Here is a 24,819-nt window from a genome sequence, read left to right on the forward strand (position 1 = left end):
AAGTGTGAAATTAAAGTGGAGATAAACTCCTTGCCCAGCCAATTAGGCGGCGTCACCTCTCATTAATGCTGGGTACAGAAAGACAAAGGGGAAAGGGAGGTGGCAGCGGCGTTGGGTGATGGTGGCCAGCTGGCCAGGAGGGAAGGAGGTGGTTGTTGGCACGGGACCTGCTGTGCTGGGGACACTGGGGGTGTCCAGGGCGCCATGCCCAAGCTCCGGGCAATGGGGCACAGCAAAGCAGAGAGAGAAGAACCTGCTCTGTGTGGTCTCAGCCCTTCCTCACAGAATCTTCTAGGTTGGAAGGGACCTTAAAGATCATCTTGTCCAACCGTCAACCTAATTTTGACAAAAATAAACACCCACAGAACAAATAAAAAGCAACACCATCACTAAAACATATCTCCCAGCACCACATCAACCCGTCTTTTGAACACCTCCAGGGATGGTGCCTCAACCACCTCCCTGGGCAGCCCATTCCAATGGCTAATAACCCTTTCGGTGAAAAAATTATCCCTAATATCCAGCCTCACCCTTTCCCCCACCCTCCTGCGCCCCCACGGCCGGAGGAACAGTGGTGGCCACCTACCATCCTCACACGGCCCCATCCTGGCAACCTCAATGCTCTTCTTCTGCTGGCAGGAGGCCACCTGCAGTTCGCACTGGTTGTCGTAGGTGAGGCCATCGCTCCCGCAGACCGGAGCCAAGGGCTGCCTCTCGCAGCGCGGGCACACGCACTGCCCACCCACGCACTTGCTGCCGAAGGAGCACACCGTGCTGCCGCAGGACTCTGTGGGACGAGAGGGAGGAACCACCATGAGATGTTGCATGGACCTTTGCAGCCAACCGCCCGGTGTCACGGAGCCGGGGACCGCTAATGCCATGCCCTCAGAGGCAAGGAGGAAAGCCCTCCTTCCCCAGAGTGGTTTGTCATTGCTTATTTCGACCTTGCAAAGACTCTGCAAGGGACAGGGGACAGTCCTGAGCGTTTCTGCTTCCCACCAGCCCTCACAGGTGGTGTGTCCAACAGTTTTTTCCAGGACACCAGTAAGAAATCCCGTTTTTTAGGTGCCTTCAGCCTCCTCCTGCTCCCAGTGCCCACGGAGCACAGAGTCATCTGTCACACTCTTCTCTCCCAAATTTAGAGAGGGGCTCCGTGCACAGTTCAGCCTTGGAACACAGACCCAGCTGGACGGGTTTTATGAGGCTCAAAAAGCATTGCTTTTACTACAGCAGCACTTGTCCTAATGAAGAACCTAGGCAGGGCTTCTAAATCATTAAATTAGCACAGACAGTTCCCCGCGCTGGGGAGAAGGGAGGAAACAGGAGGAAAGAGGAATTAACCCCAGGGGATGGAGGGAAGGGAAAGCTACTGACATTAACCGTGTGATCAAACAGACCCTCCATCCTTTCAGCTCTGGAGGCACCTATTGACATGTTTTTAGCCTGATTTCTTTGCTTGGCTCAGATAAGTAACAAAGAGGGTAGATCCCACCTATGATATAGCACTGGGGCTAAAAAGGAGAAGACTCAAGAAGGCCAATTTTTGTGAAGCCAAAAGGGAAGACCAAGCCAGGCAAAGTGTAAAAGCCTCAGGCACGGTCTCCGAGTGACCAGCTAGGAACTGCAGCCCAGGGCCAGGCTGCTGGTGTCCTGGGGCAAGCTCTGGACCTGATATCCTCCTGGGAAGTCCCAAAAACCAACCAATAAAGGCACCAGAAGGAGCACCAGGGAGACCCTCCACACATCCTGGCCCTGGGGTATCTCAGGTGCCTCCAAGGGCTGGCAAACCCATGCCTGGTGAGCCTTGGATGGCCGTGGCCAAGCAACTCAGCAGGTCCAGGGCAACCAGCGGGGCTGAGCCATCCGCTCTCCGAAATGCCACCAGCGGGGAGAGGGCGACGAGGGCGAAGAGAGGGACCTTGCCAGACTCACTGCAGTCTCCTTGGGCAGCCACCAAAATGTTGGTCTGCTGCGTGCAGGCGCGGACGTGGAGCTCGCACTCGCTGCCGTAGGTGTTGCCATCTGTGCCGCACACGGGCTGCGAGGAGGGGACACACTCCGTGGGGCACACGCACCGACCCGTCTCCGCCTCGCAGATGGCCCCAAACTGGCACTTGCCACAACGGTCTGTGCAAGACGAAGAAGAAAACCAGTTGGTTAGAAGAAGAATTCAAGCAGGCATCGCTGCCCAACCAAGTGCTAGAGCAGAAGGAGAAGCATCAAAAAAAGCGTGGCTGGCAGGTCAGTGGTCCTACCCCTCTGCTCTGCACTCGTGAGACCCCACCTGGAGCTCTGTGTCCAGCTTTGTGGAGTCCTCAACATAGAAAGGACATGGACTTGTTGGGATGGGTCCAGAGGAGGGCCATCGAAAATGATCAGAGGGATGGAGCACCTCTGCTGTGAGGACAGACTGAGAGAGCTGGGGGTGTTCAGCGTGGAGAAGGCTCTGGGGAGACCTTAGAGCCCCTTCCAACATCTGAAGGGGCTACAGGAGAGCTGGGGAGGAACTCTTTGTCAGGAAGTGCAGTGACAGGACGAGGGGTAAGGGTTTTAAATTGGAAGAGGGGAGATTGAAATTAGATACCAGAAAGGAAATTCTTTGCTGTGAGGGTGGTGAGACACTGGCCCAGGTTGCCCAGAGAAGCTGTGGCTGCCCCATCCCTGGAGGGGTTCAAGGCCAGGTTGGAGAGGGCTTGGAGCAATCTGGTCTGGTGGGAGGTGTCCCTGCCCAGGGCAGGGGGGTTGGAGCTGGATGATCTTTAAGGTCCCTCCCAACTCTAACTATCCTATGATCCTATGATTCTATGAAATAAAACCCCACAGTGATGTTCTCCTCCAGGTTGAACCCCTGCAGATGCTGTCAGCAGGAGCAGCAGCCCCAGGGCTCAGGGTGAGGCCAGGAGCGGAGGCGAGGGCTGCAGGAGGAGGGAGAAGTGGGGCTCGGAGACAGAAAGGCAATAACTACTCATAAAAGCCATGAGGGCCAGGAGTAACGGTGATGAAATGTCACCAGAGCTGTACGCCTGTTACAGCTAAATAGGAGGCGGGAGAGAGAGCGCTGGCTGAGAGCAATTACAAGGAGTGATAAATCACCCCCAGCCTTGGGAGGAGGAGCACAGCATCCCCCAGGGGAGACGGGCGGTGGGATTCACACACAGCAGGTCAGGAGGAGGTGGTGGGCAGGGAAGGGGGGTACTGTCCTCCCCTGGTTTGTCTGGGTGCCAGCAGTGCTGGGGGCAGGTATAACACAGCTCCGATTCTGAGCACCTCCCCAAGGGGGTCCCCAACCCGCAGGCACACACACCCCCCACACGTGTGCACGCAGGGTCGGGGCAGAGAAGACATTTATCTTCGTAATAACTCACTTGGCAAAAGAGCTATCACTCCTTGCAGGAGAGAGTGGACAGCACATCTCCTCTCTCCTGACTCCTGAGTGATTCACGGCTTCGTTTTCTCCTTCAGCCTAACACCCCTCTCCCCTCCCCGCCATTCAATCCGCCGACAACTTGGCTCAAAGATGGTTTTTTTCTTCTTTTTCTTTCACACAGCAGCTGCTGCCTTTGCATGGGGGAGGGAAGATGCAACAACCCCCTGCTCGGTTTGTGCAGGCTGTTGGCTGGGAGGTTTCTATCTAAAGGATGGAGCTCGCAGCCATGCCCAGGCTCTGCCAGTCAGGAGAGGGGCTGCCCGAAGCAGTCTGTGTGTGGGCAAGGGCAGCTCCTTCCTACAGGGCACTCGAGAGCCTCTGACCTGGTTTGAGGGACACAGGATTAATTTCTTTTTCAGTAATTTTACTTTTCAGTAAGATCTCCTCTAATGATAGGAAAAACTGCACTTTTAGAAGATTCCAGTGTCTGAATTTGGGAAAATATTGACTTCATAGCCAGCTCTGGGGTGTGGGTTTTAAGGTCTCAGTGGTTTTGAGCTCACCACATGCAGGGATGAGGAAGAGCAAGACCTGGGCACTTGACCCAAGCTGCTAAGGGGGTTATCTCATACAGTGAATGTCACATTTGATATAAGTTAGAAAGTTTGCTGAGGAGTTCTCTCTCTCTCTCCCGTGATGTCTGTAATTCCAAGAACTCCTTGCCCAAGTGCCAGAGCCCTGAGCCCTTCTCTTCCTCCCAAAACCACAGCACCCACAGGGTCCCACATGGGCTGTCCCTGCGGGGAGGGCACGGCTGCCTGGGATGGGATGGGTATCATCCTGGTGGATTTTATATTGGTACTGAGATCAATATTGGTTCTTTAGTATTATTAATGTTAATTATTTAGTCTCTCTCCTGTGAAGTCTGTGATTCCAAGAACTCCTTGCCCCAGTGCCAGAGCCCCGAGCCCTTCTCTTCCTCCCGAAGCCACAGCACCCACAGGGTCCAACATGGATTTTATATTGGTATTGAGATCAATATTGGTCAAAACCACAGCACCCACAGGGTCCAACATGGATTTTATATTGGTATTGAGATCAATATTGGTTCTTTAGTATTATTAATGGTAATTATTTAGTCTTATTCTATTAAATCTGTTTATATTTCAACCCTTGCGTTTTCTTGTTTCTTCCCCCATTCCCCTTCCCAGGTGGGGAGGGGTCATCAGGTGATAGAATAACTGTTAAAATGACATTAGATTCTTGTAGGTTCCTCAAACCATAACATTGACCATCCTGGCAGACTCTGTCCTGGAAGAGCCCATCCAGCTCAGGCTATGCCTGTCTGCAAACACCTTTTGACCAGCAAAGCCGTGCTGGCACAAAGAGGCCCTTGGGTTTCCTTGGTTTTCCCCCATTCCCCTTCCCAGGTGGGGAGGGGTCATCAGGTGATAGAATAACTGTTTAAATGACATTAAATTCTTGTAGGTTCCTCAAACCATAACACTGACCATCCTGGCAGAGTTTGTCCCAGGAGAACCCATCCAGCTCAGGCTATGCCTGTCTGCAAACACCTTTTGACCAGCAAAGCCGTGCTGGCACAAAGAGAGACCTTGCAGATGGGACCACTGTGTATGGCTCCAGGTTGCCCACGCTACGTGGTGGCAACCAAAGCACAAAGACACCCCAACGGCCCCTCATCCCCAAGGCTGGGGCCATGCTCATGGTTGCAAGCAAAGCCACCAGGAGGAACAACCCCCCTGAGATGTGCTCTTACCGCAGGGCCCCTTGTGTTTCACTTTGATCTCCCTCTTGAGGACACAAGCCATGGAGTCGAGCTCGCAGGGGTTGCCGTAGGTGCGGTTGTCGCTGCCGCAGACGGGGTCGTAGCGGCCCTGGCAGACCTGCTGGCACTCACACACTGCCTCCTGGTTCTTCACCACGCAGGTGGCCCCGAAGGTGCACTCCACGCTCAGGCACGGGCTGGGTGTCCCCAGGTCTGCAGAGAGGGGACAGGAGAGAAAGGCACCCGTCTCAGTCCGTTGTTTCCCTGGCTCCCCCGGGGCACTGTGCACAGCAAGGCATGCCAGCATCCCCCGCCTCCGGCCCCCAACTGCCTCCCCCCAAGCCATGGCAAATGCACAGAGCTCTTGGCTTTGGCACCAGCCCAGCCCCTGCACCCTCCATGCCACCCCGACATGCCCAGCTCAGCATCGTCCCCATGCTTGGCAGAGGTTAGGGATGGGAAGCAGGCACAAGATCTTCTCCCTGCACGCCCACCAACAGGACTTCCACCTCATCTCCTCCAGCCCAGCCACAGGTGGGATCAGCCCTGTGGGTTTCTGCTCCAAACCCCACCATGTCTGTGTCCCCTCAGCCAATATCAAGAACGAGCATCATGTGCTGAGGGAGGACAATGCAGAGTGAGGCCCCTCGGTGCCAGGAGGGGACCTGGCACTTCTTTTCCTGGGCAGCAACGGTGCCACGAGCCTGATCGTGAAGTCAGATGTGAACGACCAGCTCTGAGTCAGCGGGCAGGGCAGGAGGCAGCAGAAAGTCCTCCTCAGTGTGGGTCCTGCTGGCTCCAGGACACTCACTACATCGTCACGCCATCCCCTCATAGCCATAAAGCTCACACAGGGATGGTTCCCTCCACTGAGGTCCCATATCCTCAGAATCACACTGTCCCCTCAACAGCTCATCTCGATGCAGCTCTGGATAATCCTAACACAGCTCATCCCCGGTGGCCCTACCCAGGAATATCTGGCTGGAGAGGACACCCCCATGGACAACGCTTTTAATCATGTAGTTTAGGGTTTGGTTTTCCTGCAAAGAGCAGGGACTTGTACTCCATGATCCTTATGGGTCCCTTCCAACTTGAGATATTCTAGGATATGGCTTCACAACACAGTCTGCCTCCCTCCTCCCTCCAGCAGCTCAGCTCCCTTCCCCTCCTCTTGCAAGCTGGGGTTGGAAAGGCCAGGGAGCTGCTGTGCAGCAGGATGAAGAGACCTGGTGCCCTTGCTTTGGCCCGGTCCTTGGGCATCTGGCTCTAGGAGGAGAGCCCTGAGGCTCCCTGGGGATGATTAATGCCCCGCAGCGTGGGTTGGATGCTGAGAGGCAGCAGTGCCCTCTGCTCACTCACTGGAGCTGCTTAATCAAAGCCAGCCGTGGTGGCACCTTCCCTGCAAGATGCCCGGCAGCGAGGAGGTGAGCAGCCAACCCTGATGGTGACAGCAAAGAGAAAAGGCTGTGTCCCACTCCCTGGTAGAGCCCTGTGGTTCCACCCGGTTCCCAGCCCACTTGCTGAGGGTAGACATGTCCCACCAGGAACGTCCTCCACCATCCAGAAGCCAAGACAGGCAGCTAAAAGGCAGGACTGGTCCGTGCTGCTGGGAACGGACCAAGCACCACCCCTTCTTGTGACTCAAGAGAAAAGCCCCGAGGACCTGGGGCAAGGAAAGGACACAGATTTAATCCGTGTGGGACACCGACAAGGACACACGACAACACGGATGTGGGGAACAGACGATGCGGGCAAAGCAAGATGGATGCAACGGGGCAGACACAGCCCCACCAACACCAAACAGCGAGGCAAGCACAGAGCCGGGGCATGGTGGGAAGGAGAAAGCCCTCCAGAGCCTGTTGGCATGGCATGGAGAGTGGACAGGGGCAAAACAGGTCCATTCACCCCCTGGTAGGACCACGGTGGCGTATCTACAGAGCAAGAGCAAGGCTTGAACCCTCAGGAGCTGCATGCTGTCAACCGGTGAGAAATGGCCCAGAGAGTGGGCACAGGCAAGTCTGAATTTTGGAGCTGGCTCTTTGGGAAACAACTACCAAGTCCAAAACTTAGAGCCAACAGTCTGCAAAGGAACAGGGGGACAGCTCAGGCACACGGTCACTACCCCAACCCAGCCTTTTCAACTGTGTCCCCAACTTCTCTGCAGCTCAAGAGCTTATGAGCAGTTCCCAAGGACAAGGAAACGCTCCCTGCTGCCTTAGCCCTGTGATGCTGCTCACATCTCCTGCTTGTGTTTTACCTTTTTTTAAAAAAAAAACCCAACATCTGTACCACAATCACATCTCCCAAACACAGAGACACAGGCTCCCGTGGAGGAAGTGCCTCTGCTGGACACAATTAGGCAGTAAGGCTGTAATGAGCCAGGCATGAAACAAATGCATTTGCTCATTTGAAACCCAAATTCACACTCTCGTCTTGGGAGGCAAGTGAGCAGCGAGTGAGAGCTCAGGGAGGTGCCAGGCCCGATGGAGAACACTGCCCTGACATTTCTCACCCTCCCCAAGCACGCAAACCTGCAGAGATGCAGCACATGAAGTTCCTTCACAGCCTGAACCTCAGCCTGTGAAATTTCCCACACAGCCCTGGGCACCTGCAGGTGTCAACGGGAGTTCTGGCACCGGTTTTGATGTGGGTGGATATAATGAGGACCTACCGAGCAAGGACCTGAGGCTGTGCTAGAATCAAGACCTGCTTTGATTCCTGGCCCTTCTCCATCTTTGTAGGCAGGGAAACCGAGGCACAGAGCAAAAAAAGCTCCTTCTGCACCCTGACTGATTCAAGGGTGTGATCCCCCACCTGCTGCCAAGCTGTGCAGGAACCTAACCAAGCCCTGGGGACACTGAGGTCTCCTCCAAGCCTTGCCCGTGGATGGCTATGGGGTTCTGAAGGTGCTTTGTAACTCATCATGCCCCATCTATCTGTGTCCATGACACCCAGTGGGCTCCAGCACCAGCTCCACGGGGACGCAGGGGAATAAATCTTTGAGAAGAACCACATCTGAGCACAGACAGCTCCTCAGGTGCTTCCAGAAGGCACAGGGTGCTTGGCTGGATGCTGGGGAGGGGAGCTGCAGTCCCTGCAGAGCCCCTGCCCACTGGATTTGCACAGACAAGCGTGACACACACTAGGGAGAGCAAAGGGAGAAGCATCGCAGTCCCAGGCAGGCAGAAGTCTCCAGGGAAGAGGAGGTGGGGAAGAAAGGGGGGTTAGTTGGGAGCAGAAGGAGAGGTAAGATCAACCAGGAGCAGTCCAGACTGATGTACGAGCCGAAGACAAGGATTGGGGGGCTCACAGCACCCACCTCTGCTCCCACTCTCATTTGCCTCGAAGGGTCAAGCCACAGCAAGCACCGGACAAGAGCCCACTGCACTGCAAGGCATGTCCATTCCAGCTGGAAGTGTTTGGGGCCAGGGATGGGAGCAAAACCAGGGCAATCTCTCCATCCCAGGGGCTCTCAAGCAAAACTAGAGAGGAGGGGAGCAGTGAGAAGAGGCCAGGACTGTCACTGGCTATGGAGAAGGGGAGGAAGCCGACCTCCTAGCAGAGATGTCCGGGCAGGGAGCAGAAGGGTGCTGCGAGGACACAATTCCTTCCTCCAAACAGGCAACACTGTAAAACACAAGACACAGACGAAAAAGGAAAGAGAGAGAGAGAGAGAGCAGAGGGAGGAAGAGAGCAGGGGGGGAGAGAGCAGAGAGAGGCAGGGAGGAAAAGACAGATGCAACTACAGACACCTTCCCTCCACCTCCTGTCCACATCCGTCTCATGCCATCCCTTCTTTCTCAGCTGCCCCATCACGGTGTAGAAGTAGAGAAAGATTAAACACAAGGCCTGGAGTGTTTTGTTTGGCTTTGCCTCCTTTGCCTTGCTGCTGGAAAAAACAGCAGCAGAACTCAAGGTTCCTTAGACAGTGTGAGAGATTCAAACACTGCAACCACACTAATGGCCCGTCTTTCTTTTCCTCCCCGTCCCCAGCTCCCTGGATCTCCTGCATCCTCACAGCACAGAGCGTGGATGACCTCACCACGCTCCCACCCTGGGTGCTGGCTGCAGACACAGCCTGGAGTTCCCTCACTCGCTGGTCTCACCCACTGCCAAGTGTCCCACAAGTCCTGTCCCAGCATCCCAAGGAGGAGAGAAGTCAGCACCACCAGCTGTGCTCACACTGAGCAGACCTGTCTTGACACACAGGCTGGAAAGCAACACCACCACCCCATTCCCATTTCTGAACCCGTTTCCCATCTCACATCAAGTCTGAACTGGTGACATAGAGGGGGACATGCTCTCTTCTCACTGAGCTCAGCGAGAAGATGCTCTCCTCAGCTGATGGGGAGGCCAAAGGCTTGCCCACACCTCACAGTGGCTTGCTACAGGGCAGCCTGGAGCCATCATGTGGACTTTGAAACACCAGGCCTTGGCAGAGCCCCAGCTTTGATCTACTTCTCCCACATGACAGGCTTTGTTTGCTCCCACCCCACGAGGATGTAGCTCCTGAAAGCAGATGTGTGCATCTGCTGTCCTCGCCCGGGGGAAGAAAAGTTAGGGGGAAGCTAAAATAAAAGACAATAAGATGGGGAGAGGAACAGCAGATGCACACAGACCACTTCCTACTGTCCACCAGCCTCACCCCACTGAACGTGGTGGAAATAAAGCATGTCTGACAGTGGGGTGATCAACAGTGTGAGTTCTCTGCTCGCCCTAGAAGTTTGGGAAGCTTTAGCAAGGGCCTGACCCTAAAGAATGTCCAAGGGAAGGGTCTGTAGAGGGCAGAGGGCACCAGGGACTGGCCACCCAGCTGCAAACCACCATCTCCTGGCCCCACTGCTCCAGAGCCCAGTGGAACCCAGCTATGGACCTCACTTCACCCTCATCCCCCCTGTGCCCCATGCAGCCCCACGCCAGCCCCAGAGGCCGGTCACACCTCCAGCAAAGCTCCACAGAAGCACAACGTGGCCAGGAAAACAAGCACCAGGGTTGCCAGAGTGTGTGGCTTCCTGGCAAGGCTTCTGGTGGCCATCCAGCACCAGCTCCACGTTGACCCAGGAGACAGAGGACTGAGAGGTGCCTCTGTTGCCCTCCCCGCAGGGAGAGCTCGGGGAACTGACTCCTAAACATTCAGCCACCAGAAACACAGGGAAAAGGGTGATTAAAACTAACAGCTGTGATTATCTTGAGTGTGATTTTGGGAGCCTGACAAACAGTTTTCAAGCAGCTGGGCCTGGCAGCATTAAAAAAACCTACCGCAGGAGCACAAAGCCAACAAAACAGACCCACAACACGGGGCTTAATTTCCAAGTACTTCAGAAGGTTTGATACATCTCATACCATAGAAAACACCAGCTTATAATAATAGGACACAGTCCTAGATCTAGTAAGAAACAATTTCGAGCTGAAATGAACAAGTCCTTCCAACTCGTAGAGATCAATCCAGTGACTGCGTTTAACTGTGTTTAACCTCCTCAATTTTCTGTGCCATAATTTTAAAATTGGAGGTTCCCAACATCCTCGAGACCCGAAGGCCCATCCTATCACATAAGCCTGAAAAAGTGTCCGGGTGGAAAGGTCAAAAGCTTTTCCCAGAGACGAGACAAAGACACGGCGAAGCCTCCAGAGAGCGGGAGCGCTGGGAAGAGATCCTTACGGAGAGTACCTGGAGCTGAGAGAAGCAGGCGGGCATGGAGGGGGAAGCATGGAAGGAGCTTGGGGACTGGCACTACCCTGGGAGGAGAAATGAATGGCGTTGGGCTGCTCGGGAGCTGCGTGGTGGTGAATGTGCACCTGGCCGTGAATGAGAGAAACCAGCTGGACATCATCAACGCTTTGGTGCTGTTTAAACACAAACGATTCTTCCCCCGTGTCACTGAGCACATCAGACAAGAGACCAGACCAAGGAGGATGACATGCACAATACACACACACACACACACACACACACCGACATGCACATACACACACACACACACAAGGAGACTGCTGGAAGGAAAAAGAACAGGGAGGAAGGGATATTCAGGGCTTTAACGGTGGCAGGAGAGCCTGTGGCTTGCTCAGAGGGTGGGTACCCAAGTCACAACTTACCTGCAGCTTTCCAGCATCACCGTGAGCGCCGTGGCCTGCAGGGAAGGGACTGATGCAGGCTGGGCTTAAAGTGGCTGCTGGGGCTGGGAAATGAGAGGTGTAGGGGGGGAATACCAGTGGTCCTGGGGGCCACCAGCCCGGCGGCACCAGTGCTTACCACAGGGTCCGCTGTGTTTTACTGGGATGGCAGCCTTCTGGTGGCACTCGGCCTTCTGGCGCTCGCAGTCGTTGCTGTAGGTCCTGCTGTCACGGGCACAGACGGGCCGGTAGGTACCATCGCAGGTGATGCGGTCGCAGGAGCATCGCGTGGTGCCCCGGCGGTTCAGGCAGACAGCGTTGAACTTGCACTCCTCCTTGCATTTGTCTGGGAGGAGAGAGGACAGCAAAGCTCACACCCGCCCTGAGGGCAGCGGGGAAGAGGGTAAAATTGCCAAAACGATGGCACGGAGTTGGGGGGGAAGGTGAGGAACCCAAACGCTCCCCGGGAAGCAGAGAGGTACTTACCCTGCTGCTGGCACTGCCCTGAACGCACCTTCTGGATCTCCAGTCCTCGGATGGCCCCCGAGCGCCCCATCACGCACTCGTTGTCGTAGGTCACCCCGTCGTCGCCGCACACAAGTTCCCTCTTTTGGGGACAGTTCTCGGGGCGGGAGAGCAGCTCTGCCTTGCGGGTGCGGGGGTTCACCCGGCAAACACGGTTCATGTCGTTGAGGACGCCTTTGCAAGGGTCTGTGCAGGGAGCCAGGGCAGAGAGTCAGGAACACTCACTCCCTGCCCTGAGAGATGCTTCCTGGCCTTCCTCCTCCCTCCCAAGAGCCTCCAACCTTCCCCAGGAGCACTCAATGTGTGCTCATCTCCTTGGGACAGCACATCTGCAGGGCTCCGCACACCTTAGGACTCGTTTTTTACTGAGCTGCACACACCAAGGACACACACTCTTTCCAAAGTGACTGCCGGATGGGATGAGCCCTACCATTTTTCCCCATCCTGAGCTGCCTTCACTCCCCTCTGTTTGGGGAACAGAGCTCTTTCCCCCGATCCAGGCAAACATCCTGAGTCCAAGAAACATTTGCTGGGTTCACAAAATGCTTGGTACTTCCATCCCACTCCTCCCAATCTCTCTTCCCCATCTTTCCAAAGTGCTGGAAGAGCCCTGAAGGCAGCCAGGGCCACATGCTGCCTTGCCCCACTGCTCCAATCTCAACTTATTGGGATCAGTCTCCCTGATGAGCTGAGCCCACATTATCATACCAAAGAGATGGGCAAAGCGGGTGCTGACTGCTCGCTACTGCCTGTTCTAGCCCTGGGTTTCCCTCTTCTTTGTCAAGCAGGTGCCTGGAGAGTGCTGATTCATTTTCTGCAATCGTGGAAACATCATCGAACGTCTCCACCCTTTAATCCTACCGGTCTGAAATCCCTGCTCTGAACACAGTCCCAGGCTGACAAGGGGAGGAAACAAAACAGTATCCCCATTTCCCCAGCTTCTCACACAAGCAGGGGAGGGACCTCCCTTTCGGTCACCCGCACATCCCTTGGAGAAGGCTGGCCTAGGACTGAAGTCTTTTTCTTTGTCCGTTTTAGCCTGAGCAGTAATCATGGAAACGAAGCAGACGAAGGAGCTCCCACAGGACCTACCCAATCCATCTCCCATTCCCCCTCCCGTGCTCGCTGCCGCCCTGCAGTCACACCAGCAGACTGCCAGGGATGCGTGACCTCCTTCGAGGGCTCTACAAACCCCAACAAAATCACGAGAAGATCTTGGTGGGGCCAGGGAGCTGTGGGTAAAACCCAATCCATCTCCCATTCCCCCTCCCGTGCTCGCTGCTGCCCTGCAGTCACACCAGCAGACTGCCAGGGATGCGTGACCTCCTTCGAGGGCTCTACAAACCCCAACAAAATCACGAGAAGATCTTGGTGGGGCCAGGGAGCTGTGGGTAAATATGGCAGCTGTAGGGGGGGAGGGATGTGGGATTGTTAGGGAGATGGGGACCACATCAGAGGGGTTGGGGGGGAGGAAGGCACACAGATTTATCTTGGGGACTGCAGGATGAGGATATTCAAGGTGTGCTCTGCCTGCACTGCTCATCCCCACTCTCTCCCCTACCTTGCAGCACATCCTCAAGCACGCTCAACAGAATCCAAATGCCTTCAAGTAGTTTCAGGTTCTGCAGCCCGGCTGCTCGACCTGATTTTCTGCTGATGCCCAGCTAAAATCAGGAGGACCTCAAAGGAGCGGCGAGGCTCAGAGCCTCTTCTATGCCCTAGAAACCAGGAGCACCCGGCGTGGCATCACCTCTTTCACGCCTCCCACTTGTGCCCATCTTGCCCTACTTGGGACTGAGCAGCACAAGTGCAATTAAAGCTCTGCCAGGTCTGCAGCCTGCCCCTACACACTCCTTTCCCCGGGGGACAAACACTGGGCTGGCACGTGTCCTGCCTGATCTCGTGGTTTTTCCTAATGAATACGGTTGCTTTTAATTACAAGGATCCACCAGCCATCGTCAGCCAAAGAGGAAGCCATCCTCGGAGTGGCTGTGTTTGCGCTCTGGGATCTGTGCCTGTCGGGCTCCTTTAATTAGAGGGAGCTGCTTGCCCACGAGCCCTGGGACGCTGAGTAGCCATGGGCTTCTAGCCAAAACCTGCAGCCGGTGGGGGGACTCGCAGCCAGGGGAGATGGCAGGAGGGGAAGGAGGTGGCACAGATGTTGTGCCCGCTCTCTAGGTCAGTGGGTCCCGACCAGAAACACCCGCGGCCAAATGCCAGGGGGGGAAACACTGGCTTGGTCTGAATTTCAGCAGCTGTCACCCCCAGACTGACCTTTTTTCTGCCCAACCCACGTTTTTGAGCTGATGACAGCAGGTGAGTTTTTTTTCTCCCCAACCCTTGCCATTTCATAGAATCATAGAGTTGTCTAGGTGGGAAGGGAGCTTAAAGATCATCTAGTCCAGCCATCAACCTAACTCTGACCCCCAAAAAAGAAAAAAACCACAACAAAAAACAAAACATAAAAACATATCACTAAACCATATTCCTGAGGACCATGTCAACCCGTCTGTTGAACACCTCTAGGGATGGTGCCTCACCCCCTTCCCTGGGCAGCCTATTCCAATGTTGGATAACCCTTTCCTTGAAGAAATTTTTCCTAATATCCAATCTAAACCTCCCCTGGGGCAACTTGAGGCCATTTCCCCTTGTCCTATCTCCTGTGACTTGGGAGACAAGACCAATCCCTGCTTCTCTACACCCCCTCTTCAGTTATAGAGTGCAAGAAGGTCTCCCCTCAGCCTCCTCTTCTTCAGACTGAACACCACCAGCTCCCTCAGCCTCTCCTCATCAGACTTATTCTCCAGACCCCTCACCAGCTTCGTTGCCCTTCTCTGGACCTGCTCCAGCAACTCAGTGTCTTTTTTGTGGTAAGGTAAGGGTAGGGTAGGGTAAGGGTAGGGTAATTTCCTGCTGCCCTCCATACTCCTGATGCAGGAGGAGATGTTTTTAAAGTTTCCCGTTGCTCTGCCCTTCATACTCCTGATGCAGGAGGAGATGTTTTTAAAGCAATATCCCAGGTCCGGGGAGGGGGAAAGAAGAAGAAACTCACCACAGGCGCCATCGAACTTCTTGAAAACGTTCTCCTGCTTGTCGCAGGCGTGCTTGTTGAGGTGGCACTCGCTGCGGTAGTCCTTGCCGTCGCTGCCGCAGACGGGGCTGTCGGGCACGGCGCTGCAGGAGGACGGGCAGACACACTTGGCCGACTGGCCGTCGGTGGAGCGGACGCAGGTGCTGCCGAAGCTGCAGGTCACCTCCGAGCAGGGGTCCTTGGAGCCTGCAGGAGAGAGGAAGCGGGGCACAGCACAGGCATTAAGCACAGCACCCCCTCCTCCCCATCCTGCCCTCCTCCCGCTCTTCTCATGGGATAAATAAAGCCCAACAGTATCTCCCCTAGACAGCCCCAGTCCCTCTGAGCACCCCAAAGCACTCCCCTTCCCGTCCACTGAAGCTAGTGCCACGTACCCCGGTGCCAAGCGAGGGGCTCACCCACCCCAAAATCCGTGGAATCAGGCAGGATGGTGAGGCTGCAGGACCAGCCCCGACCCAGCACCCCAAAAAGCACACCATGGCAATGGGTGTCCTCTCCTTCCCATCCACTGAAGCCAGTGCCACGTACCCCAGTGCGGAGCAAGGGGCTCACCCACCCCAAAATCTGTGGAATCAGGTAGGATGGTGAGGCTGCAGGACCAGCCCCGACCCCAGGAAAGGCGAGGAAAGGAGCTCGCTCCCCACCTGGCACTTCAGGCAGAGCTTCTCCTTTCTAAACCTCCCAGCCCCGCTGCTGCCAGCTCCCTGCCCTGCACACGCTCCCCGAGAGCCTCTCGCTCCAGCAAACGAGCAAAATGAGGGTCCTCGAGGCACCTCCTGCAAACCCTAATTAGAGGAAGAGCTCAAGGAGCAATTTCCTCGCTGATGGGGAAGGGCCAACATTTATTTGCCGGCTTCTCCGCTTTTGTTTTTCCTTTATTCGTCGCTCTTTTATGATTATTATTTTAAATAAATCACTCGGCAGTCTCTCCCCTCTGACAAGAGCCCCAGCAGGAGTTCCGGGTGCAGATTTATTGCAAGCCAGAGCACGGCAGGAGAGAAAGGTCAAGTTAATTTACTCTGAGATGAGGAGACTGGGGGTCTCATTTACACAGCTCCTTGCTCACAGCTGGTGAATGCCAAGCTGGAGAAGGGCTTTCCTCAGCCTCTGCCTATGCCTGGTCCCTCCAAGTCCTAGCCGTGGCAGATGTGACCCACTCCAGGGTGGCAGAGCTGCCCAAGACAAAGGGCTGTTCCCCACTGGGCTGTCACACACCTCTTGAACATTCTTTGGCCACCGGTTTGCCTGCTTATTAAACTCTACTGAGGCAGAGCTGGGGGTTCTTCTCTCAGTGTCTCGTCCCATCAGACTCATCCCCAGCCCCAAGGACATCACCAGCACCACGGTGATGAGAGGAGCTCGGGGACAAGTCTCCTCGTGTGGTCACCTCCTGAAAGCAGGAGAGCCTGCCCTTGAACTCACCACACGGGCCCTTGCTGATGACTTTGATCCGCCTCTGTTGGTTGCACTGGGCCTTCTCCAGCTCACACTCGTTGCTGTAGGTGGAATAATCCGAGCCACAGACAGGAGCCACCACGATGGGGCAGGCCGTCTTCTTGCAGACGCAGGAGGCTTGGGAAGGGTCGGTGGAGCTCCTCTCGCACACCGCCCCGAACCCGCACAGCATCCCCCGACATGCTGCGGGCACAGACGTGGAGAGAGGTGAGATGTGGAGGCTCATTTGGGAACACGAGGGGTGCAGACCAGCACCCAGGTCCAGGCACCCACCCGTGCCTCCCCTCCCCGTGTCTCCAACCCCACTACAGACACAGAGGAGCATCCCCAAGGCTCTGGAAAGCATTTGTTCTGCCTTCTCCTTAAGCCTTTGTGATTCCTCCCCAACGCAAGGTGTTTTTTCTAACCAACAAGAGAAAGGAAAGTCAAGGAATGGCGAAGAAAGCATCCTCAACCTGTCCCAGTGTGGGCCAGATGGTCCCACACGCGCGCTCACCGCTTTATTCATTGCCATTTATTCCAAGCAGCCGAATCACGTGGCTGGTGCCTCTCGGAAGGAGATGCACAAATCTCTTTATCGCATCCACTAATCAGAGCAGCCAGCACAGACCAGTTCAGCATCTGAATTGCTAATGCGGTAGGAAATGGAATTCTTCTGTTGGAGGGAGGAAGGGGGAGGACAGGTGACTCCAGACCCCGCCGTCTGCAGGTGAGACAGCCAGAGATGCTGGAGCTTTCTGCCCATGGTCACGGCCCTCCACTCCAACCATGCTCTGTCTGGCACGTCCGTACGTCCAGCCAGCACCCTGTCCCTGTCCCCAACACCATCCCTGTCCCCGGGGGCACCTCCTGCCACCCCCATCCCACCCCGCGCTCTCCTAGGCACACCGCACACATTAAAAATGGAGACTGACCTACATAATGAGAGAAAGAGAAATCATAAAAGGCAAAATAAAATGCTCGACAGCGGCTCATTTATACTTCAATTCCCGGGCGTTTGCCTTTGACTGCCTTGAGATTTTTGAGCTCATACGCGCAGCAACAATGCGCCGCTAAGAGACTAATATCATCACATAAAAAGGAACTCTCTTTCTCTCCTGCCCAATATCTAAAAGCAATTCATCATTTTTATGAAGCGCTCTGGATAGTCTCTCCTGCTCTTTCTCTCTCTCTTTTTTTTTTTTTTTTTTTAAAATGCAGATAAGCCCGTTGAGCTCCCAGTTTAGAAGGTGCAGGGGAGGTGTGCAAGTGAGGAATGTGAAATGCAGGGAAAGTCGGGGTTTCTCCCGTCCTCCCCACCCCGAGGCGCAGGTCTGAGGAGCAGAAACGTAGCTGTGTAGTGCATAATCAGCTGCCAGTCACCGGGGAGGCAGAGATGGAGCTGTCTTAGAGACAGGGGAAAAAAAGGAAAAGGGGAAAAAAAAAGAAAGGAGCTGGTGTGTGCAGCAGATGCAGGATGCAGAGCCAGCCTGGAGTTCAATCAGGTGCCTGCTCATAGGCGAGGAGCAAGAGGTTCCCAGCTGCAGGCACTTGCCTTCAGGACACACCAGCCCAGGCCCAGCAGCACTTTTGCAGATAGGAAGGGAAACTGAGGTAGGAAGCATGTCCAGGGTTTCAAAGCAGGTGACAGGGACAGCTCTCCCCTTTCTTGACTTCTTCTCTTCCTGTCTTTGGCCTCAGAATACGGCAAAGGAGCCTCTTGCATCCAAGGCTTCTGAAGAGAACAGGTCTGGTCTCACCCAAATGGAGGGGTTACAGTGGGACCCAATTCAAGGCAGCTCCAACAGCACTTTTGCAGATAGGAAGGGAAACCGAGGTGGGAAGCATGTCCAGGGTTTCAAAGCAGGTGACAGGGACAGCTCTCCCCTTTCTTGACTTCTTCTCTTCCTGTCTTTGGCCTCAGAATACGGCAAAGGAGCCTCTTGCATCCAAGGCTTCTGAAGAGAACAGGTCTGGTCTCACCCAAATGGAGGGGTTACAGTGGGACCCAATTCAAGGCAGCATCGAGCACCTCAAAAACCCCATCCTAGGACCCTGGTTGCTATTTTAGGGTGCATTTCCACCCCCCCAGCTCATGCATCAACAGCATTTCTGCCTTCAATCCCTTGCCATCCATTCCTCCTGCCAGCCTGCAAACCTGGCAGGAAAAAAAAACCCAAACTTTCACTGGACAAGACTTCTGAAGAAATTCAAACATTACTCATGGTTTGTACTCTTCTTCAAAGAAACTTTAAAAATCGTTCCTTCAGGTTTGGAGCTAAACTGGGTCTTGTCACCTTTTCAGTGATCCTCCCTGTAATTGTTCTGCCCACACACATTTAAGAATCTCTTAATCTGAAGTGATAAAAGCAACGTTAAATAACAAAAAGGCCATAAAATATTATAAATTAATCAGGTCAAACCACACAAAGAAAACTGACATTTTATCAGAATTGAAGTTTCAGTCTATCCTTGCCCCCAGAATCATGTTTCATAAACATGTTAGGGACAAAATAGGCCAATATACGAGCAAAAGAGATGCTATAAAGGATATTTATTTACCTCCTGTTCTGCATCAACCAAATGTTGTAAAAGTGAGCTTTTACAGCATCGGTGTTTGACAGACGCCTTCCCACTCCCTGTCAACGAGCTCCATCCCCAGGAGAGAAGCTTGGACACCGCGGTGCCTTGGAGCTCATCCCAACTCAAGGGGACAGCCCAGCTGCCCCACGGATGCCCAGGGAGAACAGAGAGTGGGGCTACAGCAGAGTGTGACCCCCAAACACCCAGCCCTTGGGACCTTCCTACAGATGAGGACCCAGCTTTCAGTGATCAGGCTGAGGAGGAGACAAAGGGAGAAAGAAAAATGCTTCAAACCAGAAACAAATTGTGACAGGCAAATTGGTTGTTTAAGTTTCTTTCAGTTCTGATCATCGCTGGTGCTGCTGGTGAAGAAGCCTATTTGTTCAGAGCGGATGATTTTCGAAACTCACCCATCCAATGCTGTGATGCAGCTGGATGATGCAAGCTCAGAGCACTGACAGGAATAAAACAAAATGCCTTAATTCCCCTGCCAGACCCAGGAGATGAAACAGGTTTATTACGCCTGCTAAGATGACTCAACCCCAAGCTCTGCAAAGGATGAAATTCAGAGGGAGCTTCCTTCTTCCCCAACATCTCTCTTTCTAATTTTACCTGGGAGGATGCAAGAAGCAGGAGGAATAAAAGCTGGGAAATTAGAAGCAAAGAGAAGAGGCTACCAGCCCAGTCCCAGGGTACCTGGCATGGACCAAGCCTTCACAGAGCCACCCCAGACAGAACCTCTCTGCTGGGTACAAGCAGAAGGTGACAAGAAGTGAGGCACAAAAAGATCTTGTCTTGTCCTACCGCTTGTACAGGACAGCCTGAATAAACTCCAGGCAGCAGATAAAGCATCCAGAAGTGCAAGGACCTCTTAAATTTAATTCCCTGAGGCTGCTGGTGAAGACAGTGCTACAAAAAGCAGCCCAGCAAGGGGCTGCAGGTTGCTCACCATCCTTATCTCAGTTGCCCAGGGCTGGGCCATGCTCTGCTGGGCGTCAGGCCAAGACACAACAAAGGGACCAGCTTCACCTTCACACTCCTGAGCTCAAGAAGAGTCAGTGCAGACAGGAGGGCAGAGATGGTTCTCTGGCAAGGAATCATCTACTTGCCCACCCAACTGGGGCAAGCACCAGAGACCGGTGGCAAACAGAGGAACCAGGGCTCTGCCAGCCTCCTGCCCTGCTAGTGTCATCTGGACAACATCACCAGGATAGGGAACCACACGTGTTCCTACCAGCGTGCTTTCTACATCACCCGACAGACGTGCCAGGGCAGGTCTTGGTTGAGACCAAGCCCAAAACCTGCCTTACCCACAGCAACACTGCTGGAGGCTCTGGAGCCACTGGAAGGCAGTGGTGAACCAGAGTTGGGGTGAGCTTGCAACGGATGGAGTCCCCACTTGGGATGCTGGAGGCTGCAGCCTCTTGTGCCAGTTCCCCGGTCGCAGAGGGGAGGTGGGATCTCTCAGTGGGATCTCTCTCAGGGTTTCAAGACCATGCTTCAGAACTGTCTACAAAGCCCACAGTGAGGTCAGAGAGCGGGCTGGATCTAAAGCAAAGCACGGCTCCGGTTAAATCATCCCAGCGCGGCAGAGAGCGGGCGCAGCAAGGCATCTGGCAAACAATGAGAGCTCCACTTGTCTGGAGCAGAAAAAAGCTCCAGCCAGGAGCTGACCTTTCCCAAACCTCCCGAGCCGCCGAAGATGAGGGAGAGGAACAGCTAAAGTGAGGTATCTTATACAACACTCCAGCAAGCTGCTCCGAACAAAAGGGAGGGCTTGGGCTTATTGTAACCACGCTGAATACCAGCCAAGCCTCTCCATGTCTCTTGGCAGCACCGGAGCAGAAATGGGATAATAAATAACAATAACAACAACAACGATGATAATAATAAAAAAAAAAAGACTGCGCTTGCTGGGGAGGAGGGGAAAAGCAAAAGGTGTTGCTACAAATAATTCACGGTATCGTGCTTCCCGCCACAGAGGAGTCAGTGTGACTCCACCAGTGGCCAGAGCAGGCTCCTCACCCTCAGCAGCCCCAGCCTGAGCCTGCAAAAGCAAGAAAGGCTTTTAGAAGAGATCAAGGCTAAGGGAAAGACCTGACCAGGCTCAAGAGCCTTGCTCCAGCTCTGCTCTGCTATGTACTGAGGCTCCACCTTGTGTCCTGCAGTGACCACCTAGACCTTCGGGGCTGAACTAGGTATCTCTGATGGTCCCTTCCAGCCCCCTACCATTCTGTGATTCTGGTTCAGGGAATGCTAACGAGGGTTTCCTGTCCACTGGTTAATTGGGGAAGGTGAGGGCCACACCAAAGCGCTGTGGCCTCTCCTCCAAAGAGCCTGGAGTGGAGGAAGGTCAGGGCACTGCTGCAGCCTGGAGAACATGCGGCTGCATTCTCCAACAGGCCAGGGGAGCTCCCACCCCACAGCAGCTGGAGCCACGGCTGGTCTCTGCCTGCCTGCCAGCTGCCTCCTGACCCCAGAGATGAGCAGATGGGGCAGTGAACCATGTCACTGTGGTGTCCCTTTACCGCAAAACCACCTGCAGGGTGGACCTCGCCTGACCTGGGGGCTCACAGCGTGGGGCATTCATAAAAAACACCGGGGCAAAGGAGCAGGCACGTCAACCAAGTGACAGAAACACCCAGAAAACCTGGGTTTTCTCTGGACCGATGCACAGGAGGCCAGAATGGGATGCCTCCATCAGAGAACCAGAGAGAAGAAAAGGGGAAAGGAGATCACGAGCTGAGAGGAGCCTCTGGGAGCATATCTACACTGGCAGCTGAAACTGGGGTAGGAAGAGGGAGAGTCAGGGCTGCAGAGGGCTTCTTACTGGGCTCTGGGCACAAAGAAGAACATCACGACCCAGCAATGTGCGCTGACAGCCCAGAAAGCCAACCACATCCCAGGCTGCATCCCCAGCAGCGTGGCCAGCAGGGCAAGGGGGGGGGATTCTGCCCCTCTGCTCCTCTCTGGGGAGACCCCCCCGCAGTAGGGCTACAGGAAAGATGGGGAGGTTGGATGGGGTGTGAGCAACTCGGTCTAGTGGGAGGTGGGGTTGGAACTAGAAGATCTTCAAAGTCCCTTCCAACTCTAACCATTCTGTGATTCTATAACTACCCGTTGCACCAGGTGTAACGATACCAGTTCAGATCCAAGCCTCCCACCCCATCCGTGACACTTCCTCAGGCAGCCCCTAATTAGCACCAGGAAGGGAGCAGGATGCTTCATTACCAGGAAAGCCCCTGCCAAGGTTCAGCTCAGCATTTCCCTGAGCAGGCTGCGCGGGCACAGGTGGCTGGTACTTCATGAGTAGCTGCCAGGGCAGATGGCACCAGCTCCACCTCCTCGCGTCCAACAGTGCCTGCAGATGCCCAAAACGGCTGGAAGGACAGCTGAGAAAAGGACGGCTCTGCTGTGGCCAACAGGGAGGGCCAGAGCCACCACAAGAATGGCTAGAAGCAGCTGAGGCTCCCGGCATGCAGAGAGATGCAGGAGTTGGTGGGAGGATGCAGGCAAACTGGGAGAAGACTGATGTTGTAGTAAAGGTTCCACTTGAGCTGGGTCCAAGAGACCACACAAAATGAAGATGCTGCACAGCACACACACATATAGTTCCCCATCCCTGGAGAGGTTCACGGCCAGCTTGGATGGGGCTTTGAGCAACCTGGTCTGGTGGGAGGTGTCCCTGCCCATGGCAGGAGGGGTGGAACTTGATGATCTTTAAGGTCCCTTCCAACCTAAACCATTCTATGATCCTGGAGCAGTCCTGGGCCAGAGCTGGCCAAGGAAGAGCACTTGGGTGAGCTTCTCAATCCATCCCAGCCTTCTTCTGAGCCTCCTGGACCGAAGCAGTGAGGACAGGCAGCAGGGAGACAGCAGCCAGCTGCAGGCAGGGAGGATGGAGAGTGGCTTCATCTTCCAGCTTCACCCCCCCACCCAGTTCTGCACCTTGGTTCTCCCATTTACAAAAAACGCAGATATTAATAATCACCAACCCCCCGATGTCAGTAGGTAAATAGCTCAACATATACTTATAGGGATTAATAACAAGCTGGCTTCCTCAAGTGCTTTGAGATCTTGAAGTGAAGAGCTCTATATAATAAGCCCCAAGCATTCACATTAAAATGTTTCTCCAGCTTAATAACAATCATCATAAATGTAATGTCAAAATTGCTCTTTTCCACCGTACAGAAAAGGAAAAAAATGCTACTGGAGCAGCTTGCTGACTGCTTATTGCACCCTGCCGGGCTCTCTGCAGCACATGCCTGCCTGCCCCGTGTTCCCCGACAGCACCCAGCCAGGCCACCAAGAGTGACACCTTCCAGGTTGCTCAAATCCCCATCCAATGTGGCCCTGAACACCTCGAGGGATGGGGCATCCATAGCTTTTCTGGGTAATTATCTATTGTCAGAGAGAAGCCACCATCATGGAGAAGGCAAGAAGCCACTGAAATTGCTGAACAGCACCCAGGGCCTGCGAGGAGGCCGCTATGGACAGTTCCTCAGCCAGAAGACAAGAAGCTCAAGCAAGGTAGTACCAAGCACATGTAACGGCAAAGGGCAAGGACATGCGCACAATAAACCCCAGGGGCTGAAGTCCCTGGTGGTAGATGTCCCATTCATCGAAACATTCAAGGTCAAGTTGGATGGGGCTCTGAGCAACCTGATTGAGTTGAAGATGTTGCAGGGGTTGGGCTCTTCTCCCAAGTCACAGGTGATGGGACAAGAGGAAACGGTCTCAAGTTGGACCAGGGGAGGTTCAGATTGGGTATTAGGAAAAATTTTTAGACTGAAAGGGTTATTAAGTATTGGAATGGGCTGCCCAGGGAAGTGGTTGAGGCACCATCCCTCACCCCACCAACCCAAAAGATGGGTTGACACAGTGCTTAGTGACATGATTTAGTGATGTTTTGGGTGTTTTTTTTTTTTAATCAGAGTTAGGTTGATGGTTGGACTAGATGATCTTAAAGGTCCCTTCCAACCCAGACAATGCTATGATTCTATCACCAGGCTCAATGCAGGGGGTTGGGCTATACGGTCTTTAAAGGTCCCTTCCAACCCAAACTAGTCTATGATTCTGTGAGGTCCACCCTTCCTCCTTCTTCCATGACACCCTAAGGAAGCCTGCCCTGCTGCCACCCAAGATAGAAGGCCACCGCCGGAGCAAAAAGCCAGGGGAAGGAGGGAAAGGGGAGGGCCGAGCTGCTTTCGGGGCTCCCTTGTGCCAAAAGGGCAGAGGGAAATGCCAGGCCCGGGGAAGGAGCCGAGCGCCTGTGTCAGGCCCAGCATTAATTCTGCATGAGGTGCCCGTTGCCATGGAGACCGGCTCGGCCGGCGCTCCAGCCAGGCCCATCCTCCCTGCCATCAATATTAATCGCATCAGCCGGGGCCTGCTCGGCGAGGGAGAAGGAACCACCTTGTCCCACTCAAAGACCCTCAGCCATGGGGCTGGGAGAGCCACACGTGGGCACTGACAGCCTCCACCCCACAGCCCTGGCTAAACACCGAACGGGCGGATGGTGGACGGCAGATACCCACCATCCAGTTTGGATGATGCTTTCTGAGGATGGAAAGTCCTTAAGAAAACTGAGACAACAATCCACCATCTAGTTCAGGAGCCTCCGTGATGCTCTCAGCTCTCCAAAGATCTTACTTGCACAGTTCTACATGTGATGCCCGGGAAACCAAGCATCTTCTCACTGATCACCCTGTCTAAACAAAAGCACTTAAACACGCAATAGAAATAGTCCTCTGTTGATTCTGACACTTAATCCGACATATCTTACTTTGACTTATGCTTATTAACCTTTATATTAGGGTTATTAAGCATCGGAATGGGCTGCCCAGGGACGTGGTTGAGGCCCCATCCCTGGAGGTATTCAAAAGATGGGTAGACATAGTGCTTAGAGACATGGTTTAGTGG

General features: G+C 54.3%; 1 protein-coding gene across 1 annotated transcript in view; it reads right to left on the reverse strand.

Annotated features, from left to right (window-relative positions):
* AGRN (agrin) overlaps nucleotides 1–24,819 on the reverse strand; it is a 157,272-nt gene that overhangs the window by 36,233 nt on the left and 96,220 nt on the right. The window contains exons 5-11 of the mRNA XM_014941477.1: nucleotides 16,303–16,518; nucleotides 14,842–15,066; nucleotides 11,751–11,975; nucleotides 11,404–11,610; nucleotides 5,145–5,366; nucleotides 1,933–2,127; nucleotides 587–787 (exon numbers count right to left, since the gene is read on the reverse strand). Of these exons, the coding sequence (XP_014796963.1) occupies nucleotides 587–787; nucleotides 1,933–2,127; nucleotides 5,145–5,366; nucleotides 11,404–11,610; nucleotides 11,751–11,975; nucleotides 14,842–15,066; nucleotides 16,303–16,518 (1,491 nt within the window). The remainder of the gene's footprint in view (nucleotides 1–586; nucleotides 788–1,932; nucleotides 2,128–5,144; nucleotides 5,367–11,403; nucleotides 11,611–11,750; nucleotides 11,976–14,841; nucleotides 15,067–16,302; nucleotides 16,519–24,819) is intronic.

Source organism: Calidris pugnax, unplaced genomic scaffold, assembly GCF_001431845.1.
Source record: "Calidris pugnax isolate Ruff unplaced genomic scaffold, ASM143184v1 scaffold82, whole genome shotgun sequence".
Taxonomy (NCBI): domain Eukaryota; kingdom Metazoa; phylum Chordata; class Aves; order Charadriiformes; family Scolopacidae; genus Calidris; species Calidris pugnax.